Here is a 19,473-nt window from a genome sequence, read left to right on the forward strand (position 1 = left end):
CCATATCACAACATTCAGAGAAGTTTGAAAATCTTCAAGCAGATCTATTATTATTTTTTTTGCTGAGCATTGTCATTTTATTTATTTTTACATCTGTTTAAGAGTGTAGTACACTTCAAATACGCTTAGGATCACTGTAACACAATTGGAGAATATCCAGATACTTGTTTTGGAAACAGTGTATTACCTAATAATCACCTAAACAAATCCTGGGTCTCCCTCCCCCCCACACACACACTTCATTTCCCTATTCTGCACATTTAGCATTTTTGCATCTTCTCCCATTTGTAAGCTGGCTTCTTAAATTGTCTCACTGACAATTGAATGTTACTAGAACTATATAACCATACAGCTCTGATATAAATGTCTCTTCCTTCTTTAAAAATAGATGCAATCATTTCTTTCTAGGCATTTTTCTAATATGGGAATGTTTGATAAAAATATAAGTTTTTGTTATGTCACTTACCTTGCATGGCTTCATCTTCTTTGCAAACAATACGAGAGCAGATCTCCTTGTTTATTATGTATGCCCGACGGACACTGACACCAGTAGTGCAGAGGACAAAAAGGACAGACAAGAGAAACAAATTCCTGAGAACCCAGCATTTAAATAGCAAACCACTATGGACACCTACTGTAATTGCTAATATAAGGACCTATTTTACCTTACACAAATAAGGACCTATTTTATCTTACACACTAATATGCATAACTCCCCTTTATGGATTACTGCCTTGTCATGGCGAAGGGGCTTGCGTAATTCAATGAAGCTATGAGCTATGCCATGTAGGGCCACCCAAGATGGACAAGTCATAGCAGAGAGTTCTGACAAAACGTGATCCACTGGAGAAGGAAATGGCAACCCACTCTAGTATCTTTGCCATGGAAATCCCATGGACAGTACCAAAAGGCAAAAAGATATGACACTGGAAGATGAGCCCTTCAGGTCGGAAGGTGTCTAATATGCTACTGAGGAAGAGCAGAGGGCTAGTACTAGTAGCGCCAGAATGAACGAAGTGACTGGGCCAAAGCTGAATGGACGCTCAGCTGTGGATGCATCTGGTGGTGAAAGGAATGTCTGATGGTGTAAAGATTTATTCTCCATAGGAACCTGGAATGTAACATCCATGAATCAAGGCAAGCTGGATGTGGTCAAACAAGAGATGACAAGACTGAACATCAACATCTTAGAAATCAGCAAACTAAAATGGACAGGAATGGGTGAATTTAATTCAGATGACCATCAGGTATACTACTGTGGGCAAGAATCCCACAGAAGAAATGGAGTAGCCTTCATAGTCAATAAAAGAGTAGGAAAAGCAATACTGGGATACAACCCCCCCAAATGACAGAATGATCTCAATGTGCATCCAAGGCAAACCTTTCAATATCACAGTAGTCCAAGTCTATGCCCCAATCATCAGTGCTGAAGAGGATGAAATTGACAAGTTCTATGAAGCCCTAGAGCAGGGATGGCGAACCTATGGCATGCGTGCCACAGGCAGCACACGGAGCTGTCCCTGTGGGCATGCATGCCATCACCCCAGAAGGAGGCGGGGCCAGGCTCCTCCCCTCTGCCTCTCCACATGCACCTGTGCTCTCTTTCACTCTGCACTCTGAGTCGGAGCAGGGCTGGATGTGAGTCCAGGTAAGCCTGCAGAGCAATTTTGCAGGGCCCCCACATGGCTGATCCAGGCAGCAGAGGTCTTTTCCAAGCCTCTGGAGCTCAGATCGGGATGCTGGGGTGCTGCAAAATCACCCCGTGGCCATGGATTTGAGCTCCAAAAGGAAGGCAGGGCAATCTGTGTGGGGGGTGGGGAACGGCGGTGGGAGAAAGGGGATCTGTGCTGTGGGGGGGAATTGTGGCAGGAGAAAGGAGATCTGTGTGGCAGGTGGGGGGAATTACAGCAGGAGAAAGGGGATCTGTGTGGTGGGTGGGAGGGAATTAAGGTGGGAGAAAGGAGATCTGTGCAGCGGGTGAGGGGGAATTATGGCGAGAGACAGGAGATCTGTGTGGTGGGTCGGGGGGAATTGTGGCAGGAGAAAGGGGATCTGTGTGGCGGGTGGGGGGAATTGCGGTGGGAGAAAGGGGATCTGTGCAGCGGGTGGGGGGAATCAGATGGTTTTGGCATGGCACATATCTTTTCCTCCTCTTGGCCTCAGCCCTGGCGGCGTGCTCACCTCCCACCAAAACATGGCCTGCTTTGCCGGGAGGTCGCCACCCAGACGGCCACTGGGTAGCAGCAAGGAGATGGCCTGGCTTCCCCTTGTCCTTGCTGGCCATCTGGGCTCTGCGGCTCAGCACCTCCCCTCCCCCCACAGCTCATAAGGTTGGGGTCACGCTTCATTGTGTTGCAGTGAATGTCCGGTTTCGGCGTGGTGCAGATCTTTGCCTTCAGCTGAGGTGGCTTTGGGCAAGGTGGGCAGCACTTTGGCAGAAGGCAAGTGCACCACCAGGGCTGAGGCCAAGAACAGGTGCGGATCTCCGATGGGGCTCTGTCCTCCGCACAGAGCAAGGCTGCAGGCCAAGGACCATGTGGTGAAAAGGTTAGAGTCGAGTAAGTGATTGGATTTATATGCTACATGCGTGCCTTACTGGGAGGGGAAAATCTGCACCTCCAGAGGGAAAAAAAGAAAGAAAGAAAAAGCTCCAACTTGGTGGAAGCCAGGAGGGAGAAGCGAATGTGCCGCAGCAAGCCTGCTTTGCAAAAGGCGGCTGCTCCTTTCTGGTTGTTTTTTTTCCCCCACCACCCTCCGAAGTCATTTGCCCCTTAGGAGCGACCCTCTCTCGGGCTGTGTGGATACAGCGTGTGATGGAAAAGCTGTAGCTCGAATTTGCAAAACCAGTTCAGCCTCTTCTACCGGCTACCAAAGAAGACTCTTTGGGATTTGCTCTTTGGAGAAAATTTCCCAAGTAATTAGTTGCAGGGCAGGGTTGCACAGTGTAAGCAGACACCCCTTTGTATGTTTTTGTTGGGAAGGTGATGTTGTGACTCAGGGCCAGCCTGTGGGTCCGACAGCTGGGTCCGATGTATCGGATGACTCAGATGAGGGGGAGGAGGGAAACGAACCGGCTGATGATGGTTTGGAGGCTTTGCAGAGCCCTCAGCCGGGGACCTCTTCTCAGCTGCGTGAGCCCGAGAGTGCGGAGGAAGATGACCCACAGCTGGCCCTGTTCAAGGACGCCCGACGCAGGAGGCAGTCGAGCAGGAACAAACAAAGAAAGGCTGTGGGACTCCTCGGGAGGAGGCACAGGGAGACCACGCCCTGAGCTCTCTATAAAAGGAGTGTTTGGGGAGGGGCTGGTTGCTGAAAGCAACTTTTCCGCTTGAGAAGACAAGCTCTAGTGTTTTTGTTAACTGCGTAATTAAATCTTGGCAGATGCCTTTTAGCCTTGGACGCTCTCCAGTCTCTTCTTTCTGAATAGGGGTTTGCCTTACTACAAGGCCAGAAGAGGGCTGGTTCAGAACAGGTGAACTGTTTGGGGGGGTGAACGAGTTGGGCCGCCTTTCATTTGAGGACCAGGATTTTGCAACTGCTGGGTGAGAGAGAAGGCAAAGAGAAACAAACTTGGCTTCTCGGATCAGATGACAGCTGGAGAGCAAAGGTTGCGGGGAGGTTTTGCCCTCTGGAATTGGTTTTCCGGCACTTTAAGATTTCTCTGACCCTCCCATGCTACCTTATGGATCAAACTTAGCGGGGAAGTGCCTTCACGTGGATTTTCTATTCAAAAATGTAAGTTTGTGCCCGTTCCCTTTCTTGTCCTAACTTGGCTTGCAAAATGGAGTCAATTTGCATTTTGCAGAAGCTTGTGAGGGGGGTTGGGTGAGGAGGAGGACACATGTGTTTGCACCTTGGAGAAAGGGAGAAAGAGAGGAAGGAAGGAAGGAAGGAAGGAAGGAAGGAAGGAAGGAAGGAAGGAAGGAAGGAAGGAGATTGGAATGAGAAGGAGGAAAGCCACATGACACTGGGGATGCTGCAACAATCATAAGTGAAAAATGGTCATAAGCCACTTTATTCAGTGCCTTAGTAACTTTGAACAGTCACTAAGGTAACTGTTGTAAGTCGAGGACTAATGTACTTTATCACTTTCTTTCCTTTTTTGGGAGGGGGTGGTCATCAAGTTTTTGATCCCTTGCTAGGTGACTGGAAAAGCCCCGAGCTAGAGTACTCAGATTGCAGCTGCTTTCTTGCAGGTATTTGGAATGGCATGGGACCCACAAGTTGTGCAAAGTTAAGTGAGGAAGTTGATTACAGCTTATTAGGAAAGATAAAATAGAAAATCAAGAATGTTTTATTGACCATTTTTTGTCCAGATTTTATATCATTTTCATCTGCTAGTACAGCCATTCTGCTTCAGATTTCTGTTATTTTCAGCATCTGGTAAAATGAATGAGTACTTTTCCAACAACCTTTAAAATCCAAAACACTGGTTTCATTGTTTAATTCCCCCCTCATAAAGTAGTGGCCAAAATTGTGGAAACCTTTTGGGAAAAGTGTACAGTAGAAATGCCACCTTTGGTTAAGTTTCCACCAATTTTCCTTCTAATTTCTTTATAAATGTAACCTTGTTCACTTAAGAATTCTATTTTACATTGCTTTCTGGGTGACCAGTCAACTCTTTGCACCATTACTTTAATTTTATTATGTTTTACAAGCTCACTAAATGAAAGAACACAAAAAACCCAACCAACTTGATAGCAATCACATAACACACTGACAAATGTCCTTCTCTCAGCTTCCATACATGACAACAATAATTGAATCCTACTGTGATCTGATTGGCTCATTGCTGAAACAAGATGATGAGCCTCCTACCCACTGTCCTACCCCCCCCAGAGACCCCACTGACATAATGGAAATTTGGTTTATAGATCCCACTTTTGATGTTAAAAGACATTTGATTATTCTATTTAAGAATTAAGAATTAGCTAAAATTTGACTTCCGGTAGCGCTGCCGTGCCGAATGGTGGCATTTCAGAAGCCGCCCGATCTTGGGAAGCGTTAGAGCGCTCAAAGACAGCGAAAATCAGCTGTCCCATGGTGCCAGCTTTCGCTCCATAAGAGAGTGGAACTAGACACAACAACTACATCTGCTGCTTAGATAAGACTGTGAGTATTTTTTCTTTAAGAAGCAGGCAGAGGGAAACAGGAGGATTTGAATTTTCAAGTTGGATTTTAACTTTAACTCAGACTCATTATCTTCTTCAAGTTTTAAGCTGATGGAAATAGAGTAAAAATGGTGCTGGAATGTTGCTTTCTTGTATGAACTGATAGTTTTGGAAAGTTGCTACATTTTGCAACATAGCAAGAGATACAATCTGCAATTGATTCAAACCAGTATCGGATTTTGTGTATTTTAGAGCTTGCCCTTTTTTTTTTACTGAAGGATAAGGAACTTTGGGAGAAAAACTTTTATTTTTTCCTCCCTTCTTTTTTTTTGAACTTTGATTCTGCTGGAAGAAAGAGGAAATTGAAACCTAAGAGATGGCTGCAAGGTGTGGGGGAGGCCCTACAATTTCTAAAAGTGCAATTTCTTCACCCGTACCACAAGCTGCAGGGCAAACTACAATGAAACCTACAGCACAACCACCTTCCCCACCACCACCTGCATTTACATTGGCAGATATTCAGCAAGTTGTGATGCAATCAACACAAGTATTACAGCAAGAAATAAAGGAAACAAAGGAAGAATTTGTCAATCAAAACAAGCAGATGAGGGAGGATATAGTGCTTGCACTTCAGGGCTTGGCTGCACATATTGAACGCCTGGATGTTCATGTGGATTCAGTTATGGAATATGTTGAGAATTTGGAAAATAAAGTTATCAGTGTTGAACAGAAAGTAGACAGAGCAGAGATTAAAATTGACAGAACAGAACATGAAGTCACCATTTCACAATATAGAGACATGGAGTTTGCATTGCGTATAAGGGGTTTGAAAGAGAACCCCAAAGAAGATTTGGAATGGGAAGTGGTGCAAGCAGTGGCTCCTGTCTTGAAATGTGAACCTGAAGAATTAGTTAAAGAGATGGATAAGACATTTAGGGTTAATTCCTGGATTACCAGACAGAAAAATTTACCTAGAGATGTAGTGATTTACTTCTCAAGGAGATCAATTAGAAATGCAATTATCCAGGCTTTTTACCGGGAAAGATTCCAAATTGCAGGCCAAGATATTATAATTTTAAAGGAGATACCCCCAAAAATTCTTAGAAAAAGGAAAGACTTCACCTTTCTGTCTGATGAGCTCAAGAAGTGACAAATTCAGTTTAGATGGGAAATACCCATTGGAATTGTGGTGAATTATGCAGGTACAAGGTATAGGCTGGATACAATTTTAAAAGCAAAAGATTTTTATACTAAGGTCCTTAAAGCAGGCTCACCACCGTCTCCTCAAGTTAAAAGAACAGAAGTAAGACAGGAAGATAAACAACTGAGTGAAGGGGCAATGTCACTGCCTCTTGAGGAGATGCAGCAGGCTGAGACTATGGAACAGAGTTTGGCATTAAAGGAAGACCCGAAAGAACAGAGGATGACTAGGGCTGCATAGAAGCGTAAAGAAAAAGAGCAAAAACAGAAGCTTGTATCTGGTTTAACTACACAAGATGCGGCTGTTTCAGAGCCTGTGAGAGGAGCACGCCCGAAGAGAGCAACAGGTGATCTTCAGGTTATGTTCCAAAGGTCACCAGAGATGGTGACGTTCCTGACATGGAATGTTAATGGCTTAAACTCACCACAGAAAAGAAAGAAAGTATTTTATTATTTGAAACAACATAAAAATGACATTGTTTGCTTACAAGAGACTCATATTGCATTAAAGGACCAAAAGTATTTGGTTAATTCCCGGTTGGGAACACATTTTGCAGCTTTTGCTTCGGACAAGAAGGCTGGAGTGGTCATTTATTTAAGAAAAGATTTTTCGGCTAGATTAATTGAATCGGATAAACAAGGGAGATATGTTAGTATTGAATTGATCAGTGGCAGAAGGGTATTAACAAACCTTGATCAGTGGCAGAAGGGTATTAACAAATTTATTTGGGCAGGGAAAAAACCAAGAGTTAAATTTAAGATTTTACAAGATGCTAGGGAAAGAGGGGGACTCAAGGCGCTGAATTTGAAATTGTATTATGATGCGGTTGCCTTGACGTGGGTTAGTGATTGGCTTAATTTAACTAATAAGAGAATACTTCATCTTGAGGGATGGGATTTGGTATATGGATGGCATGCATATTTGCTTTACAATAAGAAGGTGGACAGGGCTTTTAAATCCCATATTCTTACAAGTGCTTTATTGCGTGTCTGGAAAAAGTATTATTATAAGTTAAATTATAAAATACCGATTTGGGGAATTCCTGGACACACGATAGAGGGTGTATCTATGGGAGTGAGTATGGATATGGTTCCTTATAAGGAACTACTTAGATTGCAAGGGACTGATTGGCAACTTAAATCATTAGAGGAGTTGAGACAAGAAAACATAAGTTACTCTTGGTTTCAATATACCCAATTGAAAGTTAGGTGGAAGTCAGATCAAAAGGTTGGCATCACAATTATAGATCAAAATTTAGTAAAACAAATTAGAGATTTAAATTGTGCACATATAAAGAGGATATATAATGCTTTAATTGAATTGGATTCAGAAACGGAACTGGTTAAAGACTGTATGATAAAGTGGTCACAAAATATTCAGGAACCAATTTCGTTGGACACTTGGGAGATAATTTGGGTTAGAAATGTTAAATTTACTCAGGCTCAAAATTTAAGAGAAAAATTTTATAAAATGTTTTATAGATGGCATCTGGATCCAAAGAAGTTGTCTAACATGTATCCTAATTTACAGTCTAAATGTTGGAGATGTGGTAGTTTAGAAGCTACCTATTTTCACATGTGTTGGACTTGTAGAAATATAAAAGCTTTTTGGATCAAAATTTGGTGGAACATTCAAAAGATTTTTAAGAGAAAGATAAAGTTTTCTCCGCAATTGTTTTTATTGGGTATTGTGGTAGATTGTGATGTTAAAGAAACTAACTTGATGTTGAACATGATAACAGCAGCACGGTTACTGGTGGGACAATATTGGAAGAAGGATAGTTTGCCCACTATAGAAGAATGGGTGTTTAAAGTTTTGAATCTTGCAGAAATGTCTAAGATTTCTGCTTATTTGAAAGATCATTCACAGGAAAGATATATTTCAGTTTGGAGAAGATGAATAAATTATATTCAGAACAAATATGGGACTAAAAAGTTCCATTTAGCTTATGAGTAGATTTTACAGGGATATTGTTATTAATCTTAGTGTTGGTACTTTGTTTGTAGTTATGTTAAAGGGGAGTTAAAGCACATTATGAATTTGGTTAATTGTATATTATGCATAATTTTTATTTAGAATATGATTATTGTAACTATAATTTTGTATTTAGCTCTGGGAACTGGGGGGGAAGTGGGATATATGTGGGTTTGGGGTGGGAGGGATTTGGGGATATATTGTAAAATTTTGTTTTTTGTAAAACTCTTTAATAAAAAAAAAGACCTTACTCAACCTAAAAATTATAGACCTATATCGCTTTTGAATACAGATTATAAGATCTTAATAGATTAATGTAAGTTTTAAAGCAAATGATTCATAGTGATCAATCGGGATTTATATCTGGAAGGTATATGAAATATAATGTAAGACAAATTGTAAATTTGCTTGAATATTTGGATATAAGAACAACCAAGTCCCTGCAGCATTGATATTTTTGGATGCAGAAAAAGCTTTTGATCAATTGAATTGGCAATTCTTATTTAGAGTTGTTGAGGAAATGAATTTTGGAGAAGGATTCTTACATTCTATTAAAGCTATATATCAACAACAAACTGCACAAATTTTAATTAATGGGGGGTTAACAGAGACGTTTAAAATTGAAAAAGGTACAAGACAGGGATGCACCCTATCACCATTGTTGTTTGTTTTAACGTTAGAGATTTTATTAATTAAAATTTGAGAGTCCTCTATGATAAAGGAAATTAAAATAAAACAGAATGATTATAGATTGAGAGCTTTTGCTGATGACTTGGTTGTGACATTATCTCAACCGATACAATCGGTTATAGGTTTGATGGAAATTATAACTCAGTATGGTAAGGTTTCTGGGTTTAAGGTAAATAGTAATAAGACCAAGATATTGTCTAAGAATATGACTATGAGTGAAAGGGAAATGTTAATTAAATCAACAGGTTTTGAAATAGTAAAAAAGGTTAAGTATTTGGGAGTGTATATTGCAGTTTCAAATGCAAAATTATATAAGAATAACTATGAAACACTATGGTTGAAGATGCAAAAAGATTTAAATAATTGGAAAAAGTTACAATTATCTCTATTGGGAAGAATTGCAGCTGTTAAAAATGAATGTTCTGCCGAAGTTTCTCTTTTTGTTTCAAATGATACCTATATTGAAAAAGGACGCCAACCTTGATGAATGGCAGAAGGGTATTACTAAATTTATTTGGGCGGGGGAAAAACCAAGAGTCAAATTTAAGATTTTGCAAGATGCTAGGGAAAGAGGGGGACTCAAGGCGCCTAATTTGAAATTATATTATGATGCGGTGGTTTTGACATGGGTTAGCGGTTGGCTTAATTTAACTAATCAAAGAATACTTCACCTTGAGGGTTGGGACTTGGTATATGGATGGCATGCATATTTGCTTTATGATTAAAAGGTGGACAGGGCTTTTAAATCTCATATTCTTAGAAGTGCCTTGCTGCGTGTCTGGAAAAAGTATTATTATAAGTTAAATTATAAAATATCGATTTGGGGAATTCCCGAACATGCAATAGAAGGCATATCTATGGGAGTGAGTTTGGATATGTTTTCCTATAAGGAATTACTTAGATTGGAAGGGAATAGTTGGCAACTTAAATCATTAGATGAGTTAAAACAAGAAAACATAAGTTACTCTTGGTTTCAATATACCCAATTGAAAGCTAGGTTGAAGCTGGATCAGAAGGTTGGCATCACAACTACAGATGAAAACTTAGCAAAACAAATTAGAGATTTAAATTGTGCGCATATAAAGAGGATATATAATGTTTTAATTGAATTGGATTCGGAAACGGAATTAGTTAAAGATTGTATGATAAAGTGGGCACAAAATATCCAGGAACCAATTCCGTTGGATACTTGGGAGGTAATCTGGGTCAGAAATGTTAAATTTACTCAGGCTCAAAATTTAAGAGAACATTTTTATAAAATGTTTTATAGATGGCATTTGGATCCCCAAAAGTTGTCTAACATGTATCCTAACCTACAGTCTAAATGCTGGAGATGTGGTAGTTTAGATGCCACCTATTTTCATATGTGGTGGACTTGTAGAAATATAAAAGCTTTTTTGATTAAAATTTGTTGGAACATTCAAAAGATTTTTAAGAAAAAGATAAAGTTCTCTCCACAATTGTTTTTATTGGGTATTGTTGTAGATTGTGATACTAAAGAAACCAATCTGATGTTGAATTTGATAACAGCAGCACGGTTACTGGTGGGACAATACTGGAAGAAGGATAGTTTGCCTACTATAGAAGAATGGGTACTGTATTGAATCTTGCAGAAATGTCTAAGATTTCTGCTTATTTGAAGGATCATTCACAAGAAAGATATATTTCAGTTTGGAGAAGATGGATAGATTATATTCAGAATAAATATGGGACTAAAAAGTTCCACTTAGCTTATGAGTAGATTTTAGAGGGATATTGTTATTAATTTTAGTATTAGTATTGATTATATTTTTGTTTAAGTTATTATTATTATGTTTTTAATAATTTGAATGTATCTATGTTAAAGGGAAGTTAAAGCACATTATGAATTTGGTTAATTTTATAATAGATAATTTTAGTTAGAATATGATTATTATATCTATAACCCTGTATTCAGCTCTGGGAAGTGGGGGGAAGGGGGGTGGTTTGGGGTGGGTGGGTTTTGGGGATATGTATTGTAAAATATTTTTGTAAAACTCTTTAATAATAAAAAAGAATTAGCTAAAATTTAAAACAGAATCCGGTTGTTGTGTATAAATAGTTGTAGATTGTTAAACATAGGCTGTGGTCCTGTCAGTAACATGTGATGTATTAGGATGTGAAATAGATGATATTTATTAGGTAGAACATAGCTACTCAGCCACTGTGTACATGTTAGATGCTATAGTTTTTGCTGTAATGAAATAAGGGAAATTTGGGTTGTGAATATTATTTGGAATGTTAAAGGCTAAATCTGAATAATATAATAAAAATTAAAATTAGGTAAACTTTAATAACAGGACATAGATATATTTCAATGAAATTGAATTGACACATTTTTCAACTGAACATGCTATTTTTAGAAATTTATTAGTTTAAACTGGTTGTATTAAATGTTAAGGGAAATTGAGAAGGATGTTTTGATAATGTAACCTGAATTATGTACTGAAAAATCTGTTACTGAATCTCTGATTACCCAGTCATCATGATGCTTTCTAAATATGTAGATTTTAACTGAAAAACCAATAAAACTTGTTTAAAAAAAAGAACTGTTAGATGTTTTGTGCCAGCCATTGGCAGTTACCCAAAAGGGTCATCAGATGGAGGCAAAGAGGCTTCTTTGCTTCCACTGATGAGCCAAGGGTCTCAGACCCCTACAGCCCCATTGGCAGAGTGTTTTATGGTCAGGGAGGGACCAAGACCCCCATAAATACCTCTGCATGAGGGGCTGCTCTTTGTTCTAGTCTCTCTTCAGATTCTCTTCAGTTTAGTTCTTCTTCTGTTCCAGTTATGCTATGCTAGCTTGCTTTCTTTTCTTTTGCTCTCTCTCACATGCAGGCATGAATGCCTTCATGGCAAGTATTTCTTTCTCTTTAATCTATCGTTGAATAAAGCTAATATGATTGCATCTCTGCGTGATGCCTTTTACTTGGAAGCACCTTAACGATCCATCGACCTCATGAGATCATCTCACAAGTTGGTAGCAAGAGGATGGTTTAAGGGAACGCTTCCAAGCCAGCCAGCAGCTATACTACAAGATGTCTGGAAGATCCAGCACAAATCCATTTATAACAGATGGCAGGATCTCTCCGATTGTGAGCAGAAGTCTTCAATCAAAGACAGCATCCCTGCCTACAGCCAAGCCTTCAGCCCCTGAAGCAAACTCCGTTCCAGGTGAGAGCACAGATGACCTCCATTCTCTCAGAGGATCCAGCAGAGCATCTAGGACCCCTTCACATGCCTCTCTACCCCTGAACGCCACAGAGGAAAGCATGGAAGGCTTGCAGACTGCCCAAGACTGCCCAGATGCTGCAGAAACAGACCTGGCTGAAGCCAAACGCCGCGTGGGCAAGATGACTGCACAGGAACGTGAAGAGCTGCTTGTAAAGCTACTTACAACGCAAAAGAGGGGGACACCAGCGCAGGAAGCCTCTGAACACCTGGTGAGTCTTTCCCTAGCGACCACGAGGCCTTCAAATATGGTGCCCACCACCCTTAGTGACCCCGGGACCCCAGGGCTTTTGGCGCAAAGCCCCCCCAGCTGTGAGCTACAGCTTCCTGGGGCAAGCGGAAACAAGATGGCTGCTCCCAGAGCACCCACATGGTCTGGCACAGGAAACAAGATGGCGGCCCCCAGTAACCCCACATGGTCTAACAAAGACAGGCCTCAACTAAGCCTGGAAGGCCAGCAATCCCTGGCATCCAGCCGAAATAGCATGCAATCCCTGGCATCCAGCCAAAATAGCATGCAATCCCTGGCATCCGGCCAAAGTAGCATGCAAATTCCTGGGTCCTCCCCACCACAAAGCCTAAAGTCCTATGATGGCAATGAGGTCTGCCCAGCCGAGGCTGATACAAATACAGCATCACTTGAGACAGCCATCCAGGTCCTAGCTGCAGCCCTGGAGGCCAAAAAGACATCAGGAGTAACCAGCCTCCCTCCAAAGCCTCCTACCCTCTCCCCAGGGCCCAACTGCTGGGAGGGGTCCAGCCTGGAGCCTCCCAACAATCAACCCCCGCGGCCTCCCACCTTCTCTTCAGGTCTTCAGGACCAGAGATGGGCTTTTTTATTTATTTTTCAAGGCAAATCAGGCAATTCAGGCAATCCATGTGCCATCCAGTCTCCATCCTGCCGGGAGGCAACTTGCAATCCTCAGGAGGAATCAATGCAGCATAAAACAAAGACTCAAATGCAGGCTGGCAAATCTGGGCTCCACCCCCCCATGCATCATGGGAAGAGAAGAATCTCGAGCATGCCCAGATGGATTTAACAAATAATCAAGGAAAAATTCCCTCCTCGACCACTAGAGGGATCCCTTTCCCTTTACCTTTTGTGTCAATGGACACCTCTGAAATGTATGCTAACGGAACTGAAAAGGATTTTTCCCCAGCATCTAATCTTCCGAATGACTTTAAAAAACTGCAACTTGGGGGGAGAATTACAACAGTTGGAGTATATCTCTTAAAGAATGGGACTCTAGAAATGGTTCAGAAACCACCTCCTCTCCCGTGGGGACCCCGAGAAGAGTGGAGACACCGGCAGGCTTACTCCACTCTGCTCAGTTCGCTGGATAATAACTTGTTCTCCAGCATTCCAGTAGGACTCAGAGCTGGTGAAGTTTGGCAGTTATTATACAATTTATTCAACAGCGATACCATTGGTTCCATCACCAGACATACAACTGAGTTTTATACAACCAGACTGAGGTTTGGTGCCAGCATGCCTGAACATCTTGCAAAATTAAAGGCACTCAGGGCAGAATTGATGTCCAGAAATTACCCAGTAACTGATGCGAACATGGTCGCGGTCATTATTGCTTCCCTGGACAGGAGTTGGAGCAATTTCATTGTTTCACTCGAAGCGGCCAGGAGGGAAGACATAAATCTGTCCTACCTCACAGGGAGACTCATCGAGGAAGATAGAAGGAGAAGAGATGCAGGAGAATACGCCAGAGTCACCACTCAGCAAGCCAGAAGGGGGCGCCACAACTCAGAGCAAATTAATGCTCTACTTAAGTGTTTCATCTGTGGCTCTGAGGAGCACCTCAAGAAAGACTGCCCCCATCAACAACAAGCACCCAAACGTGGTCCCAATCAAGTAAGGGGCAAAGGGCAAGAAAGGGGGCGTGGCAGGGGCAAAGGAAATACCAAGGGAAATTTTCTGGATACTTGTTCCCTCACCCCCACAACAAAGGCTGATAGCTCCACTGACTTATGGTTACTGGACTCTGGAGCTTCTTCTCACATTACTAATATGAGTCAAGGTTTTAAAAGGTTAAAGAAAATTAACTCATCTGTCAAAGTGGCAAACGGTGATACTGCCTCAATTGTTGGGGAGGGCATTGTTTCTGTACCTGGACTTGGAAAAGTTGAAGGTGTTTTACATGCCTCTTCCATTGCCAACAACCTATTAAGCATTATCAAATTATGTGACGATGGCAAGGTGGAAGTTTTATTTCGCAAGGGGGGAGGTCATGTCACCCGGAACCAGAGGATCATTGGAAATATCGCCATCATAAATGGCTTACCATATATTTCTCCTGAGAGCCCACCCACCTCAGAAGGGGCCCCAAGGCTTTCCAAGGGCAGTGTGGGCAAGGAACCTGAATCTCAGCAGGCACCTACAGCACCACTCAAAGCAACTAGAGCCAAGAGGGTGTCAGTGGGGAAGCCACTCCACGATAAGTGTGCCCATCTATTACACAGAAGATTAGGTCATGCGAGCTTCCCTGTAGTTAAAAAGATGGGAGAATTTGCTGAGGGAGTCCAGCTCAAGGATTGTGACGTGTTCCTGGACTGTGCCATTTGTAAGAAAACAAAGAGGAAGGCTGCCCCTATCCCAAAGGTGTCATTGCGTAAGGCTCAGTACCCGTACCAACTAGTACATGTTGATCTGGTTGGGCCTTTTACACCATCCCTAGGAAAGAAAAAGTATTTTCTCACTGCCGTTGATGATTTTTCATGATACGGCCACGTGTATACCCTCACAGAAAAATCCGAAGCCTTTGACGCCATAAAGTCACTGTACAACTTTGTAGAGACCCAGTATAAGACCAAGATCGCACAATTGCAGAGCGATCGCAGGGCTGAGTTCATGTCCCGAAAGTTCCAGGACTGGGTAAGGCGTAAGGGCATCTGCCATTTTCTTACTGCACCATTCACCCCCTCTCAGAATGGCGTAGCTGAGAAAAGAAATGGAATCCTGCAAACCATGATGCGTAGTCTGATTGCAGATGCTGGAGTCGCAGAATCATACTGGGGGAAGGCAGTCCACTACGCCAATTACACCTTAAACCACACCTGGAGCAGTGTTGTGAACCAGACCCCATATTTCCTGGTTCACGGTAGGAAACCAAATCTGGGACATTTGCGTGTGTTTGGTTCCTACGCATGGATGCACATCCTCAAGCAGCTGTGGAAGAAGGGGAGATCTGTCTCCCAGAGACTAAGGTTCTTGGGCTATGCTCCTGGCTCCAAGGCCTATCGTTTCCTGGGAGAAGGGGGCAGGCCTGTGACTTCCCAATCTGCCTCTTTCGAAGAGGACTCCAATTGGACCCAGATCCACTTGAATGATCTGAGCCCATATGCCAACCGACCCAGCAAGGACACACCGACCACGACATCACCTGAGACGACCACATACCCTGCCACCGACGAAAGTGAGGAAGAAGACGAAGATGCGTCCAGTCCCATGGAGGAAGACACGCCGTCTTCACCCCCAGCGATGCCTCAGAGACCCACGGAAGAAAAGGGCAGTGAGTGGCAGAAGGTAAGGAGGTCAAAGCGGTCCAACAAAGGGATCCCGCCAAAGAGAATTGACATTGGCCACATCGCGTCTGTCAACAGCGTTGTGGTCACCCCAAAATCCTTCTCTGACATCCAGGAGCTGCCCATCAAAGAACAGGAGAAATGGCAGCTCGCGATGGAGAAGGAGATGCAGAGCTTAAAGAAACTCAAGGTCTTCACCCCCCAGCAACCACCAAAGGAGAGGAAAGTCATTGGCACAAGGTCGGTTTACAAGGCCAAACCACTTGCCAATGGCCTCTACCTGTATAAGGCCCGTTTGGTAGCTCAGGGCTTCGCTCAGCGCTACATGGAGGACTACTCGGAGACCTACTCTCCAACCGTCCGGGCAGAGAGCGTCAAGGCCGCCCTTGTGACTGCAGCCGCTCTGGGAGAAGAAGTCTTCCAATTCGACATCCAGACGGCTTACCTCCACGCCAACTTGGACCGGCAGATCTACGTGAGGGCTCCTCCTGACTACCAGCAAGAAGGGGAAAATACATGGTTGCTCCACAAAGGGTTATATGGCCTCAAGCAGTCAGGGAAATTATGGTATGACTGTCTTAGAAAGAGTTTAGAACGAGTTGGTTTCACTGCATCCCATGCAGATGAATGTGTCTTCACACGCAACTCCAAGGGTACCACAGAACGGGTGTTAGTTTATGTGGACGACCTCCTATATGTAGGGCCTGGGGTGGGTTGACAAGTACTTGGGTGTGCATATTTTGGCTACTAAGGGAGGGTTCGCTCTATCTCAAAAAGAAAAGATAGAGGAATTATTGGCCAAATGCAAAATGACAGAATCTAATCCTACGCATAGCCCAATGCAAAGCGACTTTTACAACCACACTCATAAGGATGGTCCTGAGTTCACAGATAACACACTTTACAGATCTGTGATTGGCTCCTTGCTATACATCAGCAATTGGAGCAAACCTGACATAGCTTTAGCTGTGAATCTATTGTCCAGGCACGTGGAACACCCAAAGGAATTCCACTGGACTGCTGTTAAAAGGGTGCTTAGATACCTTAAGGGCACAGCTGATGCTCTCCTTATGCTAGAACCAGAGAAGGGGAAGACGGCCCAGCTCTCCGCTTACTCAGACGCAGACTGGGCTGGCGACACCAAAAGTAGACGGAGCACCTCTGGTTTCCTCATATTGCTAAATGGCTGTCCAATACATTGGCATGTTAGGCAGCAAAAATTTATTTCTTGCTCCACGGCCGAGGCTCAATATGCCAGCCTGTCAGACACGGCCAATGATTTGATTTGGTTCAATGATCTGATAACAAGCATCTGGGCATCTCCTCCTCTGCCCATCCAAATTCTAGAGGACAACACAGCCACAATTGCAATCTCGGGCGCTTATGCAATAGGATCTAGGTCTCGCCACATAGACATACGCTATAAAAATGTCAGGCAGCTTACCAAAGAGGGTTTTATACATGTTGAGCACTGTCACACAACTGACCAGATAGCTGATCTGTTCACCAAACCTGTTCCCATTGACCGGCACAACCTTCTGTGTAAGCATTTGTGTTTGGCCTTCTGAATGTTTTTATGCATGTCTATGACACCTGCTCGCCCCTCACACACATTCACTGGTCCCTGTCATTGGCTGGCAAGAAGGGGAATTGTTAGATGTTTTGTGCCAGCCATTGGCAGTTACCCAAAAGGGTCATCAGATGGAGGCAAAGAGGCTTCTTTGCTTCCACTGATGAGCCAAGGGTCTCAGACCCCTACAGCCCCATTGGCAGAGTGTTTTATGGTCAGGGAGGGACCAAGACCCCCCATAAATACCTCTGCACGAGGGGCTGCTCTTTGTTCTAGTCTCTCTTCAGATTCTCTTCAGTTTAGTTCTTCTTCTGTTCCAGTTATGCTATGCTAGCTTGCTTTCTTTTCTTTTGCTCTCTCTCACATGCAGGCATGAATGCCTTCATGCCAAGTATTTCTTTCTCTTTAATCTATCATTGAATAAAGCTAGTATGATTGCATCTCTGCGTGATGCCTTTTACTTGGAAGCACCTTAACGATCCATCGACCTCATGAGATCATCTCACAAGAACGGCCTGGACCACAATCTGTTCCAAGCATGTTTCTACCATGGGATACCTGACCAACTGCAGGAGTGATACCAGGTGGCAGTAAAGATGGACGTCAAGCTAACCCACTATAAGAAGCTGACAACTGGACCGGGACCAAGGCCAGAACTGATTAGACGACCACCACCTCGACGACCCCCAGCAACAGTAGCAGCAGTACCTCCTAAATCATCTTTGGCACCACCGATCAAATATTTTAGGTGTGGCCAGCCAGGTCACTGGGCAGCGGCTTGTCCCATACCATTCCCACAGCAGAGAAGCAGCCCAGCCCCACCAGAGGAAAAAAAAGTAAACCAGCCATCTGCCAGAGAGACGTCAAATTGGATCACGCAGGAACGTTGCCCAGGTCACCTCGCCTACTCAAGAGAAGGTCAAGACCCCAGCTGACTCAGCCACCATGCTGGCTCCCTATGACAGCAATGATGAGAGAATGACCTGATGGTGAGTCAACCTATTCCACCTTTTTCCCTCACTGCCAAGCTTATAGTTCCTAAGACAGGAGCTCAAATGGACTTAAAGGTGCTAGTAGACTCAGGGTGCTCCCGATGCATCATTAGCCTGCTGATTGCCCTTAAACTGGACATATGGGTGAGGTTACTCTCCAGCCCCATGAAATTTGAACAGGCAGATGGGTCTTTAATGGGAGGAACCGTAATCACCCACCTAATGGAACCAGTGTGGTTGTGAATAGGTGGACGTTGGGAGCTTATCTTGTTTGTGGTGGCCTTGAAAATGACTGAAGCAGTGATTTTAGGTCTAGCTTGGTTAGACAAGTGGAAACCCTTCATCTGGTGAGAAAAGGGGATGAGGACTGTCAAAATCCAGTTATATTTCATTTCTATCTATCTTCTCTAAATTACAAACTAATCCTTACTATCTCCTGGATTCTGTCATACTAAAAAAGGGGAGGGGTATGCTTGGGGTTTTTATTACTTTCACTTCCTGGATACAATACAAAGTAACCTTTTGTTGATTCACTTTGGGTCTATTAACCAAACAATGTGGCCATTTGCCTTTCATCCTATGCCTCTCTGAAGATCTGCTCTTTACCGACAGCGAGGAAAAGGGGAGGGGGAAAGAGGCAACACTTGGAATCTGGGCAATAAGAAGACTGAATGATTATGCCGATGGAGCCGGATGGATGTTATTTTTCCAGAAGTAACCCCTACAAATCTACCAATTTGAATTGCCCAGAAGAACTGCAAGTGGGGGGCCACTTGTGAACACTTTAAAACATTGAATGGTGGAGGGAATTCCCCAGATCCTGTCTAGCATGCCTACTATCAATTTCTCTTAACAAATAATTCCTGTTGGAAGAAACCGTTTCCAAGAGTTCTGTTTTCTTAAGATGTAGATTGAAGTGGGTCCTTACAAGGACCCTGAGATTACCCATAAGGCCAACTCGCTCCAGTGGCTCTTTTGACACCAGTGGAGAGACAGAGCCACCAGTTGACACAATAAAAAAATAGCCACCATTCCCCTGCCAGGAGAGCTACTCATCCCCAATGAATATCAAGACTTGGCAGAAGTGTTTAGTGAAAAGGAGTGTGATGTCCTGCCACCCCACAGACCGAATGATTGCATCATTAAGAT

The 19,473-nt window shown here is 43.2% G+C and overlaps 1 protein-coding gene and 1 long non-coding RNA gene across 2 annotated transcripts in view; one reads left to right on the forward strand and one right to left on the reverse strand.

Moving 5' to 3' along the window:
• The window catches only part of LOC310635498, an 838,887-nt gene that overhangs the window by 779,280 nt on the left and 40,134 nt on the right, over nucleotides 1-19,473 (forward strand). The gene's annotated exons all lie outside the window — the stretch shown is intronic.
• The window catches only part of MFAP5 (microfibril associated protein 5), a 98,467-nt gene that overhangs the window by 6,649 nt on the left and 72,345 nt on the right, over nucleotides 1-19,473 (reverse strand). Inside the window, exon 7 of the mRNA XM_083354499.1 lies at nucleotides 467-540. Coding sequence (XP_083210625.1) covers nucleotides 467-540 — 74 coding nt within the window. The remainder of the gene's footprint in view (nucleotides 1-466; nucleotides 541-19,473) is intronic.

The sequence above is a fragment of the Vipera ursinii genome (assembly GCF_947247035.1).
Source record: "Vipera ursinii genome assembly, chromosome: 2".
Classification (NCBI taxonomy): domain Eukaryota; kingdom Metazoa; phylum Chordata; class Lepidosauria; order Squamata; family Viperidae; genus Vipera; species Vipera ursinii.